Source organism: Eleutherodactylus coqui, chromosome 5, assembly GCF_035609145.1.
Source record: "Eleutherodactylus coqui strain aEleCoq1 chromosome 5, aEleCoq1.hap1, whole genome shotgun sequence".
NCBI classification, from domain to species: domain Eukaryota; kingdom Metazoa; phylum Chordata; class Amphibia; order Anura; family Eleutherodactylidae; genus Eleutherodactylus; species Eleutherodactylus coqui.
In genome coordinates, this window is record NC_089841.1 from 140,905,001 (window position 1) to 140,920,325 (window position 15,325).

General features: G+C 42.5%; 1 protein-coding gene across 1 annotated transcript; it reads left to right on the top strand.

Annotated features, from left to right (window-relative positions):
• The first annotated feature begins 100 nt into the window (after positions 1–100).
• Positions 101–13,118, top strand: GPN3 (GPN-loop GTPase 3). The gene is made up of 8 exons (XM_066603259.1): positions 101–315; positions 4,516–4,624; positions 6,926–7,093; positions 7,682–7,806; positions 8,998–9,113; positions 9,195–9,291; positions 10,854–10,982; positions 12,309–13,118. Exons 1-8 carry the CDS (start codon positions 127–129, stop codon positions 12,369–12,371), a joined length of 996 nt encoding a protein of 331 aa, XP_066459356.1. The 5' UTR covers positions 101–126; the 3' UTR covers positions 12,372–13,118.
• Positions 13,119–15,325: the final 2,207 nt, after the last annotated feature.

A 15,325-nucleotide genomic window follows, 5' to 3' on the forward strand; every position in this document is an offset into this window, starting at 1 on the left:
CTGAGCTCCGAACCTACTACTGTATAGATTCCTATATGTAACTCAGCCGCCGCCCTGCTGCTATACATAATCCCCATGATATGGCTTTCTATCATGTTACTGCTTTGTGCAGTTATCTAGAGATCAATGGATTTCTCGAATGACGGTCACTCCATGACATTATGCCATATCGCATTTGTACCGCCGCGGCCACCGTACTGCCCCGGAAGTAGTAGCACGTGGAGAGCAAGCGCTATCGGTGCGGCCGCCGGGCGCACTGCGGACACCATGCCTCGCTATGCGCAGCTGGTGATGGGGCCGGCGGGCAGCGGGAAGGTGAGCGCAGGGGGCTGATGGTGACGGGGCGGTGCAGTGCTTCCCAAACTGGTCAGATCTGATGGAAAGGGAGGACATTTACAGGATGAGCCTCAAAAATTGAATTTTTTGTACCCCTTCCTGCTGCAGCTTAAAAAAATATATATATATATATATATATATATATATATATATATATATATATAAAATTCCACTTTCATAAAATTGTGACTTTTTTAATTTTTCCGTTTACGTAGCTACATGAGGGCTTGCGTTCTGCGGGCCGAGTTGTATTTTTCAACAGTACCATCTACTGTACATGTGTTAGAAAACGTAAAACATTTCTAAGTCGAAATGAGAAAAATGCAATTGTGTAATTTTTGAGGGGTTTCGTTTTTAGTGTTCAAGTTGTAGTGAAAATGACGGTATCTTTTATTTTGTGGGTCGGTAAAGTTACAGCATTACCAAATTCACATTTTGCTTTTATGTAGCATTAATTTAGAAAAAATGGCTTTTAACCTGGTAAGGCTCCAGGATGTACAGTTATGTCCTGGGTGTGCGGGGTTTGTATGGAGCCGATCCCACTCTATAAAGGGGAGGCGGACTTATTTGTATAGCGCCAACTTATTCCGCAGCACTTTCAGGTAATTTATTTATAGTAGTTTGCGAGGTGCTTTGTAGTTTTTATTGGTACCACTTTAGGGTACAGATGACTTTTTGATTGCTTTTTATTCTATTTTTTTTCTTGACCAAAAGAGTGCAATTCTGGCATTGCAGTTTTTTTCTGATGGTGTGACCCTGTAGCATTAATAACGTGATATTTTAATAAACTGGACGTTTACAGGCGCACTGATACCATTTTTTAATTCTTTATCTTTTGATGAGACAACTAGGATTTTTTAAAAACTTTTAAATATATTTTATGTTTTCTAATAATTAGAAAATCTCTATTTTACTTATTTATATGTATTTTTTTTAAGTGTCCATAGGGTGTTAGACTTGCAATTGTTTGAACATTTTATACAGTATCATAGTATTACATTGTACTCTATTTTTACCAGCAATCTATTAGAACATGTGACAGACACATCTTAATAGGCAATGATTCATGGCAGCTCTGTGGGCCTTCAGAAGGCCCCCGGCTGCCGTGACACCCAGGCAACATCTTGCGATCTCATAACAGGAGGTGGGCATTCAGGACATCTGAGTCCTGTGTCTGGACATTTAAATGCTGCTGTCAGAATTGATAGCAGCATATAAAGGGTTAACTGCTGTGATCGGAGAGGTATCTCCGATTATGGCTGTTGTGGGTGTCAGCTGTCAAAGATGTCCGACACCTACTATGTATGTAGCTTCTGAGCCCACTCCATACACTGACCCCTTACAAGCACTGTACATGTACACCACACGTCGGGAAGGGGTTTAAATAATTGAATGGTTACATATTTGTTTGTGTTTCAAAACTTTCAAAGATTCTGCTTATCTTTGAATGAAAACATCCTTGGGGCTTATGCCCACGGTCGTAACGGGCCCCGCAAGCGAAAAACCACAGCGGAGTCCGTCACGGTGCCCCCCCTAATGACCCCATTCTCACTCCTGGATCCGCTGCGTAGCTCCAGCAATGATGCGCCGGCAGTGTCATATGATGCCGGCGGTGGGTGGGGCGCGTATTCACGCTATACTTACGTTCTCTCCTATGACGTCATATAAGACTTCTGGGGGACATTCACATGTTTGTTTGTTTTTTTTCATTTAACACTTTTCCACTGTGTAGGTGGGGCATACATAGGAACCCCAATTACAGGGAGAAACATTCCCTGGAGTGACAATAGTCACTGGAAGAGCTGATCAGGGTCTGCTTGGACCCTGTAGCTCTCCTGTGCAAAGAGACCCCGGCGGCCAGGTGACCGCTGGCTTGTGTAGTGCAAAAAACACTTCCACTTTTTAGTACATAGCACTCATTGAGCGCTGTGTACTTGGGAAATGAGAAGGCAGAAGGGGTTAAAAACCATTCCTGCCCTCTCCTTCGGGTTCTCAGCTTCGACCCCAGCGTAGTGGCTGGTGCTTGTAATTGCAGGTTTCGTTCTCATTAAAATCAATGGGAGCTGCACTTATAAATGCAGGCGCATCTCATTGATTTCACTGAGAGCTGCATCGGCCACTACACAGGGGTCAGAGCAGCGGCTTCCATTCCGACCCCAGTGTATTCCAGCTATAGCAGCCGGGACTGCCTGAAAAACCCCTTTAAAGGAGATGTCCCGAGGCAGCAAGTGGGTCTATACACTTCTGTATGGCCATAATAATGCACTTTGTAATGTACATTGTGCATTAATTATGAGCCATACAGAAGTTATAAAAAGTTTTATACTTACCTGCTCCGTTGCTGGCGTCCTCGTCTCCATGGTGCCGACTAATTTTCGCCCTCCGATGGCCAAATTAGCCGCGCTTGCGCAGTCCGGGTCTTCTCCTCTTCTCTATGGGGCTCCGTGTAGCTCCGTGTAGCTCCGCCCCGTCACGTGCCGATTCCAGCCAATCAGGAGGCTGGAATCGGCAATGGACCGCACAGAAGCCCTGCGGTCCATGAAGATAGAGGATCCCGGCGGCCATCTTCAGCAGGTGAGTATGAAGACGCCGGACCGCCGGGATTCAGGTAAGCGCTGTGCGGGTGGTTTTTTTAACCCCTGCATCGGGGTTGTCTCGCGCCGATCGGGGGGGGGGGGTTAAAAAAAAAAAAACCCGTTTCGGCGCGGGACATCTCCTTTAACTGCTCGAATAGCTATTTAATGGGTTTTCCAGAAAATAAATTATTTGGTAACCAGTAGCAGATTGGTTGAGCAGCTTTCTTCTATTGAAGTGAATCAGATGTTCCAGCTCATTCTAATCGGCTGATCCGCAGGGGTCCTGAGCAGTGGACCCTTCCGATCTGCTTTTGGTGCCAATATGTGATACAGGAGGGCATGGAGGCTCTAGTACCCTGTTGTACCACCTCTAGCTTGGATACAAAATGTGATACAGCGGGCATGAAGGCTCTAGTACCCTGTTGTACTGCTTCTAGCTTGGATTCAGGATGTGATACAGGTGGGCATGGAGGCTCTAGTACCCTGTTGGTCCGCCTTTAGCTTGGATGTAAGGTGTGATATGGGCGGGCATGGAGGCATACAGGTTCTGTATGGTATTCTGCAGCATATCAGTCGACTTTTGCAGTAACTGAGCCTCTGGATTGTGCAAACTCATAGGCTGTCTAGGTTCCCATCCCAGATGTTCCAATACATGTTCTATTGGCGATAGGTTTTATCCCCCCCCCCCCCCCTTCCCCCGGACCATCACACCAGTAGGGGGCAGTATGCCGTTCCACAGCAAAGGCAGGATTGAGGCGCTCACTCCTACGGTAGGTCTCCAGACCTGAACACGGCTGTTGTCAGTGCCCAGACTAAACCTGGATTTGTTGCTGAAGAGAACCCTGTTCCACTCCATAGTAGTCCAGTTTTGTTGTTCATGGCAGCAGGGCAAACGGAGGTGACGATGGTTGGGTGTCAAAGGTAGTACACATAATGGGCGCTGTGAGACCAAATGTCCTTCAGCCAAGCACCAGGAAATGGTTCTGTCAGACACAGGGGCCTGTAACAATGGTGCCACCTGTCTCTAGATGGTGGACAAAGAAACAGTTGGAGCTGCTTGTCCTCTCCATTTGTGATTTGTCAAGGGCGTCCTGAGCCCGGTCACCTTGTGTGCTCGCCCTCACTCATCCACTGGTCCCAACACCTAACAGTCTGGTCAGAGTGGCCCAGCTTCTCGCATCCCAATAATACGCCTCCTCTCAAACTCTAACTGGGCAAAATCTCTTCAATTGCGCTGTGGAGGCGTCTAGTGGTCAACTAGCTCTACACAAGCGGAAAAAGTGGTCACTACACACAAATGGCCTCTGAGAACCTTTTTATAGGCTATGGGTGGAAGACCTTTTAGGGCCTCAGATGACAAGACCGTTCATCTAATCACCCCACAACTCCTAATCATTTATATATCTACCCGAGATGTATCTGCGTGCCAAGTTTTGCAGCAAAACGACAACTGCTTCTAGGTGCTTAATTATTATTTTTTTCTTGGCAATGTGTGTATTATCGATACATGTTACCCAATATATAATAATGTTGTGGCATACTGTGAATGATGGTGTTAGTCTTTCTAATAATCTGTCCTTGTGACTTGTTTGTCTTGCTGCAGAGCACATACTGTTCTACCATGGTCCAACACTGCGAAGCTCTCAACAGGTCGGTTCAAGTAGTAAATCTGGATCCTGCAGCTGAATTTTTTGACTATCCAGTCATGGCAGGTAATTTGTGGAGTGAAATATGTATCTAAACTACATAAAGGTTGAAATTAATGTAGAAGTTGCACATTACTGTTCTCGGCTAAAGCCATACATCTATGATCTTGGACATCTGAAAAGGCAGCTTTAGCGACAGATGTCAAGCGAAGAAAGACCTCTGTGAAAAAGTTGATAGGCCAAGTTGTATTTTGTTGTTGGCTGCAGCCATTGCAAAGTTGCTCATACCAAACAAATCTGTATCACATCAATGATGGCCCAGACTAGTCCAGAGATCGAGTGATGCTTTGCCATTTTAACTTATGACATTGTCTTCCCAAATTACAATCTTCACAGACCAATCATGAGCAGTAGAGTTGAGCGAACGTACTGTGCCGAGCTTGATGCTCGTTCGAGTATTAGCGTACTCGATGGTGCTCGTTACTCGAACGAGCATCAAGCCGTGTTCGACCCCGCCCCCGTTTTTGGCTCCTCCCCACTGTGACGTCCCTGTTTTGGCCCCTCCCCGCCGTGATGCAGCGGGCGTCAATGGCAAGTTTTTTGTCTGGCAGGCAGGGGAGAGGGAGGGAGAGACCCCTAGAAAGAAAAAAAAAAAGCTCGGAACCCGGCATCCCACATACAAAAATGCTTGAGTCTCCCATTTAGTCAATGGGGTTCGTTACTCGAGTAGAGCTCTCGAATTTTACGAAAAGCTCGACTCGAATAACGCGGACCCGAGCATTTGGGTTCTCGCTCATCTCTAATGAGCAGTAAGCATTCAGAAAATAGCAGGCTTGTGACCGCCAGTATCTTTGCAGAACAATAAACCTAAAGGATATCTTAGATCTATTTGTTGTTCAACTGTAACTTTTTTCTTTTAAACTCGTTTTATTGAAAAGATTGCTTCAAAGGCCATGTAGATGGCATGCAAATAACACAGCAATAAAGAAATAAACATTCTGTGCTGTCTTACAGTTTTGGTAGTAGAATTATACAATGGTGGGTCAATAGTCAAACAAATGTACAGATCTACGCATCAGCCGCATTAACACTAGCCAACAAACTACGGAACCCATGTACATCAAACAGTGGAGGGAGAAGAGCACTAAACACCTCAAATCTGGGCGAATTTATCAGGAGGCCCTCTATTTTTATAAACTACACTCTCATATATTAAGCAATCATTAATTGCTTCCATTGGGTGGGGGAAGGGGCTCTCAGCCATCTAACGGATAGCAATAGCCTTATGAAGAAAGTTTCTGTAGGATTAATTTTTTCATAGTGTGACCAGGCATCCACGTCAAGATTACTCAGAAGGCAAAGGGCAGGATCCAGAGAAACTTGTCTCATAATCTGAGAAAGAAAATTATATATATAATTATGCATGCAGTGCCACGTTAAATTATTAAATTTTGCACTTTCAAATGGGCATCAATGACCTTGAGAGGTTTGTTATCTCCCCTCATGAAACAACCTTGTTGGAGCAGGATAGCATTGGTGAATTATATGGAGCTGTATAAGTTGATTGGGATGTCTGTAAGTAAGATCCCATCACCTCACCTCATATCTCGCCGTCCTACACAGGATGAACTATTTCGACTTGGAAGATGCAACAAGTTCAACTTGGTAGATTGTGCATGAACTCATTTTCTAGGCAACGTAGATATTCTCCAGGACCCTGGGATTCCGGGGGTACCTATAAGGGCATATGTAGACAGAGAGAATGGGGTCTGTGGAAACTCTACTATTAGGGACTACCTTAACCGAACATAATAAAATATATATATATATACATCACTGAAGTATTTGATGTCTGTTCCCCAAGTCAGCGATAGAGGGTTAGATCCATCCAGAGATTTCGCAAGTACTCCATCCTGAACGTTCAAATTGATCCAGAACGGAGCATCATCCAACCTATATTTCTCAGAGTTTGGGATTGGCCATTAAGGAGTCTCACTAATGATCAGTGAATCCCCAGATCACCTAGCGGAGTTCCACATACTTCTTGCTACCCTGTTTTATTGTTCCTAGTTATTTCAGACTAGGAGCGTTCTTCAATAAGATTAGCCTTTTTTGACACTTGTGCTGTAAGCGTCTCACGGACTTTCCAGCATTTTGACAGCAGGAATACTGCAGTCTGCATCGCTGTTCTTACTGACCCCAAAAAAAATTAGAGCTTGATGGACCCAATTGGATTCAATAGGATCAGTTGGAAAATAAATCCATCGCAGCAGGTCTGCCTTGGTTATAACTGTTATATATGACACCTAGTGTGAGTAGAGCCTTACAATTTTCTGTGTTCCTAATGACTTTTATATCCCAATTTAGATATCCGGGAGCTCATTGAAGTAGATGATGTCATGGAAGATGGATCCCTGCGATTTGGTCCTAACGGAGGACTAGTGTATTGTATGGAGTATTTTGCTAATAACTTTGACTGGCTGGAGAGCTGCTTGGGCCACACTGAAGATGATTATATACTGTTTGACTGCCCAGGTGACTATATATTTTTTGTATATCTTCTATTTAAAATGGTTAACATTTTCGCTACAACAATATCTAAACAAATAGATTAATTAATGCTAAGGCTTTGTTCACACCTGCGGCACAGATCCTGTACAAAACATCACAGCACATTGTACTATTTTGTCCTGTGAAATGGCTGGGCAGCGTGCTGGAAACCTGATGGGCCCCACTGTAGTCAATGGGGTCCATCATGGCTACTATGATGGAAATTCCTAGTGCAGGTGTGAACACAGCCTTAGTGTACCATTACATATCTCCTATTCTGATGAGCAAATGCCACAGTGACTAGCAGACTTCAAGGTGATCCGTAAGTAATCAGATGGTATGACTAGATAAATTCTCATGGTTGTAGAGATATCGTTATTAGAGGATCGCCTTCTATTAACCTGTGAAAACAGCCTTCACTCAATGCCCTATATGGATAAACCCCTCTAATGAAGGTTTTTGTGATGCTCTTGCAGAAGAAAAAAATCCACATAGCTGTAAAATGTAAAGAAAAAAAGGCTAATACATTGCTATAGCATAATTAGTTAATTAGCTTGTATGAATTTACACTAGGTCAAATTGAACTATACACTCATCTACCAGTTATGAAGTACCTGGTGGAGCAGCTTCAGCAGTGGGAGTTCAGAGTCTGTGGAGTTTTCCTGGTTGATTCTCAGTTTATGGTGGAATCTTTCAAGGTATGTTTTACATCCAAACAGCAAAATGAACCTTCAGAAATCCAGTTTTCATTTGGCCAAAAAGGAAAAATAATATATGGCACAATCACAAAATTCTACAGATTGCATTGGGATAGTAAATAATTGACATTAATCCAATCATGTACATCATATGCATAGGATCAAGCACGATGCATATGCTTTATATTATACATTTTCACTTTATGGACCCTGGCTCCTAGTGTCATAACTTTGCAGCTGGTAAGAGTAACTTCTGGCTAAGTCAAACCAACAACATTTAACCCCTTCAGTGGCAGGTTTATTATTACCATGTCAGTGCTGCAAGCCCCAGAGATTTTCCTGAGGTAATTCGAAGTGGCAAACGTGTACAGTGGCACAATAACTGTGTGTCCTGGCTAGTATTTCAGCACTAGAGCTGTCCACGGAAATCTTCTGGGGGTTTAACTGCATGGTCAGTACAGCAAGCCCCTGAGATTTTCCGGGCGTGCCACTAAAGGGGTTAAATGGGTATACCAGGACATTTTTTTTCCATTATTTTCAATAACAAGGCTAATGTAAGGAGATTGCAGAGGATGTAGATGTCACCTCCAGCATCAAAAATAATTCAAAGGGGGCTGCGCTGCAATACTAACCTGGGCTGCTGTCACTGTGGTCCGCGGAGGAAGTAGAAAGCACTGACCATAGCGCAGCAGCCCAAGTTAGTATTGCAGTGCAGCCCCCTTTGAATTATTTTTGATGCTAAAGTTGACATCTACATCCTCTGCAAACTCCTTACATTAGCTTTGTTGTTGAAGTCTATATAAAACTAGAGAAACTGTCACCAGATGAAACCCCGAAGGATACCAAATAATAATGCAGTGTTTGAAAGTACGCTTTAGGCAGTTGACACGAGAGTGTATTCTGGCCACATTAATGCATCTGTAATACAGATGTGCCCTGGCCTGGCTGTGGGTCTGCGGACCAAAACTGCAGGTTAGGAGACCCGTAGCCAGGCCGGGACACTGGCCACATTTATGCGTTCGTAGTAAAGATCAGAGTACGCTCGTGTGTCACCAGCCTTACAAAGAAATCCTTTAAAATGTCATTCCAATTCCATTCTTCTTTCTAATTTGGAATTGGGAAGAGAAAGTGCACAATCCTCTCTAGGCCTCGTACAGCTAGCTATAATGTCTACATATCTTCCTCTTTCAGTTTATTTCTGGTGTCATGGCTGCCCTGAGTGCCATGGTCTCCTTGGAGGTACCGCAGTGCAATATCATGACCAAGATGGATTTATTGAACAAGAAAGCTAAAAAGGAAATTGAAAAGTGAGATTAAAACAGTCCTCCTTGTTAATATGTAGCTTTTCATTGTGCTTTTCCTCAACACATTGCTTTTGCCACTGACAGATTTTTAGACCCAGACATGTATTCGATGATTGAAGACTCAACAAGTAAGCTGAGAAGCAAAAAATTTAAGAAGTTGACGAAGGCGATTTGTGGATTGGTAAGCTGTGACCTTTTGTTAATATTTTTTTTATATTCATTGTGCTAAAAGTGCAGTAACAACGCAGGTGGTAGGCACAGATAGACGGGCGGGCCGAGGGCAAGTAATTCTTGTAGGAGTTGAAGGAAGAGACCGACTCTATTCTAAAAAGGCTGAAGAGAGGTTGAAAAAAGTAAAAGATGAAGGTACTGTGTGTTCTCCGGTTTGTTACTGGCAAAGAAGGAGATTCCATTTTGACATTCTTCAGGATAGCGGGGCCCAGGTGCTGGATTGCTGTGTTCCCAACGGGTAATGTCAGCCCTTCCGGTTGCCGGCTCTTAGATGTAGAAGGGCAGGAGAGCTGTGCTAATTCTTACTCTCCAGCTGTCTGTCAATGGATTTGGAAAGCAGGAGACCTGTAATGTTAGGACTATGTTCACCACAGTATGTTGGATGCCGCTGATATGGCCGTAGCTAAATTAATTTGTGTGTGTGTTTGTGCGCCTCATGGGCTAGGTACTGAATTGCCTTAGTCTGCTCCTGTGGCTTTGAGCAGAGTAGGTCTGGCACCCGAAGGACAGAAAGCTACTGAAAAGAATGTAAATGATGATCTCAAGACACACTTCTAGTGAATTCTGTCCTGAAAATGACAAAAGGGAATGTCCTGAGTCACCTTAGAAGGACAATAGCTAATTGGAGAGCGAACAGCACCAGAGAAGAACAAGGGTTATGATGCTCCATGTGTCTGTCCTATTGTTCCCTTCAGGAGGTATTGCTCCAAGAAAAGGAGAGGAAGGTATAAGGAGACGAATAGTAGAAAGGGTCATAAGGAAAGAGTCTTGAAGAATTTGTCATGGGGCAAGCGAAGGGAAATATCAGATTCAATATTGTCTCCAATGTTGCATGGGCAGCCTCATGGTGCAAAATATTTGCAGTAGCGTTCACATATGCCTGAGCACTGCCGGCTTCTTTCCTTCTTATATTACAACTCTGTTGAACAACAGACAGGCCTGACAATAGACCAGCCTCTGCTGTCCTCCACTGCAGCGCAATCTGTTGCTCAAGGACAACCAAGGCTGCCTTTTAGGCTACCTGTACACAGACAAGCGCGATATTGGGCCGAGAAACTGCCTGATATCGTGCTTGCCAAGGTGCGTTTTTACACGGATGTAAGGCATTTTTCTGGCAAAAAAGGGCCATCCATCACTATGGTGAAGTAGCGATCCTCCGGCATGGCTCTGCGCATTAGAGGATCAGCATTATTACCATGCCATTATTTTCAATTGGAAACCTTGCACGGTATGCAATGTGTATTACTGTCCCATTGACAACAATGGGCGATGTGTGTCGAGGAATACGAAAAGATAGGACACGCCTTGATCTCTTTTTCCCTCACCACGATGCGGTTAGGAAAAACACCGTCCATGTGTGTGACTTCATTCAAAAAAATGGAGTCTATATTTTGTGTGCGTCTTGTGTGTCTTGCAACACCCCAAACTTTCTTGAGATTCTCGGCCATGTGAAACCGGCCTTAAGCTAAGCTTACTCATTTTTATAATTTTTTTCTCTGTTCTTTGTATTAGATTGATGATTACAGCATGGTTCGGTTCTTACCATTCGACCGATCAGATGAGGAATGCATTAACATCGTCCTCCAACATATAGATTTTGCTATACAATATGGGGAAGATCTGGAGTTTAAAGAGCCAAAGGTATATTCAACATTTACGGAAAATAAATCAAAGCGTGCTGTTTTTTCCTTTTTTATAAGAATATAATTTGTATACTTTTGTAACATAATGTTGGCGCACCTACGAAAACCATTAGAAAACATAATACACATATCTATCCACACTATTGCTTATACCCAATGCCTATCCACTATAAGAAGCATATTCTATATGATATGCCCTAGATAAATCCAACATGAGTGAACATACCTTTTAGGCTAATTTCACATGGGTGAGGGCAATATGGGTCCATGAATCGCGGAGCTTCTACCATTGTTTTCGCTGCTGCCGTCGGTTCCATTGAGAACAATGGGCAATGCGATGCGAGAACACGCACAAGATAGAACTTGCTGCGATTTGTTTACCGCATTGCAGTGCCATTCGGGAAAACCTCGTTCATGCGTATGACCCCATTCAAAAGAATAGGGTTCATATCTGTGCATCTCACAACGCACAAATCTCGCACAATTTTATCACCCGTGTGAAACCGGCCATGGAGCGTTACAAAAACTACGCTGCCTGCTAGAAAGTCTAGTAGTAAGGAATGAAAAAGGGGTTTAGCATAGCAAAGTTTCAAACTGCATGGGGAGTGTATCCACTCATGATGGCAACTGAACTATAAGGTGGTGTTCATATGGTACAATCCACATAGACTTTCAAAGCCATTAAATGGGGCTAATCTGTATGCCGTAAACCCAATACTGATTGTATCAAATTGAAATGGCACTTTTTCTTTTTTTTTCTAAGCAGACAAGAATTTCAGATGTGTATTGTGGAAGAAATCTGGGCTGTATAGAATATGATGCAGATTTTCTTTAGCGTGATCTCTACACTTCCTTGATGCGCTTTTGATACAAAATCAGTATAGATCCCATGTCAAATCCACTACATAATAATGGCCTGAAGCAGAAGTGGCTGTTCCCTTTGCAAAGGTCCAGATTGACAATTGAATATTACATTTAAAAAATTAAAACAAAATGACCAAATTAGTTCAGTAATGATAGAATTTGCTGCAGTTCTACAGATCGCTCAGGAGGTTAAAAAAAAAAGCAATTGAGGAAGTTTAGCTGAGAAGCAAAACAAACTGTGTAATTATATACTATGTTGTCGAAAGTATAGATGAAACTCGATTTTATTCACATCTTTCAGTATGGTGTTAGGCCGCCTTTAGCCTCAGTGACTGCAGTGACCCTCCTAGGCTGCTTTCCACCTAATTCCAATCGGTGTGGAGGGATGTCTCTCCATTACTCGAGGAGCACTTCACATAGAAGCGCTGTATGATTAAATCAGGTTTTTTTTTTCTTTTAGGAAACTGAAGAGGATAAATCCCAAAATGTTGATGAATTCTTCCAGGACAGAGCAGATGAATAGTGAGGATGATGATGATGATGCCAATAATTATATTCTAAAAGGAATTTGGATTTCACTATCTTGACACTGTCACGGTGACGGAGTACTTTGCTGTGATGTGGAGGGATCTGCTATGTGACAAGTGCCCTGGGCTTGATGACATGTTCATCCTACATAATGGGGTCTTCTAAGTAGGCGTCATGGACAGTTCTGCGGCTGTAGCAGAATGAGTACAAGAAATAGCATCTTGGTTTCATTAATTACACACACATTTTCTGTAACATTGGTTAATTTAGGCTGATTTGTTCTGATTATCTTATTGTATGTACTTTTCTGTTATACAAAACTAAAAGGCATCTTCAGTATATGTTCTACAAATATCCTGTGACTCTGCTTACATGGGCAGTAATGATGCAAGAAGTTATATACAATCATCCTTGCTTGATTTTTACTTATTTATTTTTTCCTGTTTTTGTTGCATTGACTTCAATGGGCTGAAAGTCTTCAAAGGAAGGCCTGCTACAGGCAAAGCCATATGTAGAACCAGATGTGCCGGTTTTGATGTGTGGTACGCCATATGCAGTTTTCAGTAGGATGCAGTTCTAGAGATGTTTGCACGTGTTACAATGTGTAATAAACTCCTCAAAAGTTAAAATATTCAGAAATATCACTTGAGGATTCTTCAAGGCCTGTGCTGTTGTTTTCATGTTTTACAGGAAAAGGCTCAAGTTTGCTGAATTCTCTAATAAAATTATTTTTTCTAATGTGTGTTTTTGCTTACACTCGGCTCTTTATCCTGCATCCAATCTAACAACCTAGGCTGGTTTCACACAGGCGATAAAATCGCATGAAAACGCAGAAGTGTGAAACCCCTGCTTTTCAGTGGTTTCCTTCACATTTGCAATGTTTTCACTCATGCGATGTGTGGAAAAAATAAAAATTGCGGCATGTCCCATTTTTCTGCCTATGTTTCCCAGTGGAGCCTTTGTTTTATCACATTGCAACGCACGAACTTGCGATTTTTGTGTGATGCGTTTTTAAACATTAGAAAGTCCTATTGTCTTTCTTGTGAGAAAATAACGTCAAAAACGCGTGAGCAAAGCGTTTTTTGCATGTATTCGCAATGATTTTGCAAGAAAAAGCAGCGCTGACACTCAAAAACTGCATGAATAAAGATGTGATTTTGCCGCAATTTTCTCACGATCGCCTGTCTGAAACTACCATGAGTCACAATATAGCTAACGAGAGTTTGCACCTGCAATGAAATATACTACCGAATGATGCTACAAGTTGACATTACATTTCCCATGTAACATTTGTCATAAAAAAAATAGTGTTTTCATTATTGTATATGTAAATTAATACAAGAGCAAATAATACAAAAAAAGGTTAATTTAATGAATGTCAAGTATACTGGGTGGCCTGTGGAAAAGTCACCCAGCACCACACTATCACGAAACCTGTCTAAAAGGAAAATCTAATTTTGTTGCCCCAAGCAACTAATCACAGCGTAACTTTAATTTCTTATACAGTCAAAAGTGAAATGAAAGCTGTACTGTGATTGGCTGCTATGGGCTCAGTCGGGCTAGTCTGAAAAAAATTAAAATTCAACTTCATCATTAGATTTTCTTGGCAGAGGGGTTGTATTCTGTTGGTTGGCAATCTACCCATGTAAATGAGAGCGCTCTATTCATTTATTATGGACAATCGCTGATGCTTTGAAAAAAAAACCATAAACCAGGCAGTAAAAGAATAAGAAATAACAAAAAGAAAAAAAAAAAATGAAACCCATGAGCAGTCATGTCACAGTTAATGGAACCCCGCTTTTTGTCCTGGCACTGGAGCGTCACTTTACTGGTAAAGAAAGGATAAGGGAGACAATACTAAAAGCTCCATATAGCCTTCCCAGCCTTCTTTATACCCATGTTCCTTTTTTCCTTTGTTGGGAGTCTCCGTGACACAAAAGTGCAAAAGAAAATCCCATTGAAAAGAATGTCTACAAATCGTAAGGCCAGGTTCCCATATTACATGTTTGTTGCGGAATTTCATTTGCAGAATTTGTACTAAAATTCTGTAAAAAGTATTGTACAATTTAATGTAGTTTTAAAGACTTTTCACAAATAACGTAAAAATCCACAGCAGACTCTAGATTTTCACAGCTGTATACGGCCTATTGGTTCCTAATTTTTGCATTTTTACCTATTGCCTGATGCCGAATATGCATGAAATGTTCAGTAATATTTTGGTGGGGATTTACAGGCAAGTTCAGTAGTGTATATGTGTGACCTCAGCAGCATGGTGCAGTGCAAGAAGACCATATACAGTACTTATAGGGGAGTATACATCAGGCATGTGCTGTCACTATTTTTTTCTGTTTCATATGGAATCTGCTATACGGAAATACCGTAAATTCCTCCTGAATTGGAGCCGTAATCCAATAGCTGGGAGCAGAAATGTATGCTTTCAAGACTTATCTGTCCGCTGACAAAGCTATTTTTTAGGACCTATATTAGATGGCCTGCTAATGATAGGCCATTGTGGCAGCGTTAGTGACCCTCTGCTCCTGGACAAAGATGGCTACACCACTTCTCTGACAACCTGATGCACGCTGTACACTAGTATGTATCATTAGTCCAAGGCACTCTAGCTTCCTCATGTGGGTAGCATTATAGAATGCCTTAGACTTAAAGGGGTTGCTAGAGGTTTACCATCTAGGTTCAACCACTTCCCCATTGAATAACATAACAAATTGTCATATACCATATTTTTCACTCTATAAAGCTGGATTCACACGAACGTATATCGGCTCGGTTTTCACGCCGAGCCGATATACGTCGTCCTCATCTGCAGGGGGGGGGCAGCATGGAAGAGCCAGGAGCAGGAACTGAGCTCCCGCCCCTCTCTGCCTCCTCTCTGCCCCTCTGCACTATTTGCAATGAAAGGAGGCGGGATGAGGGCAGGGCTAAGTTCTGAGA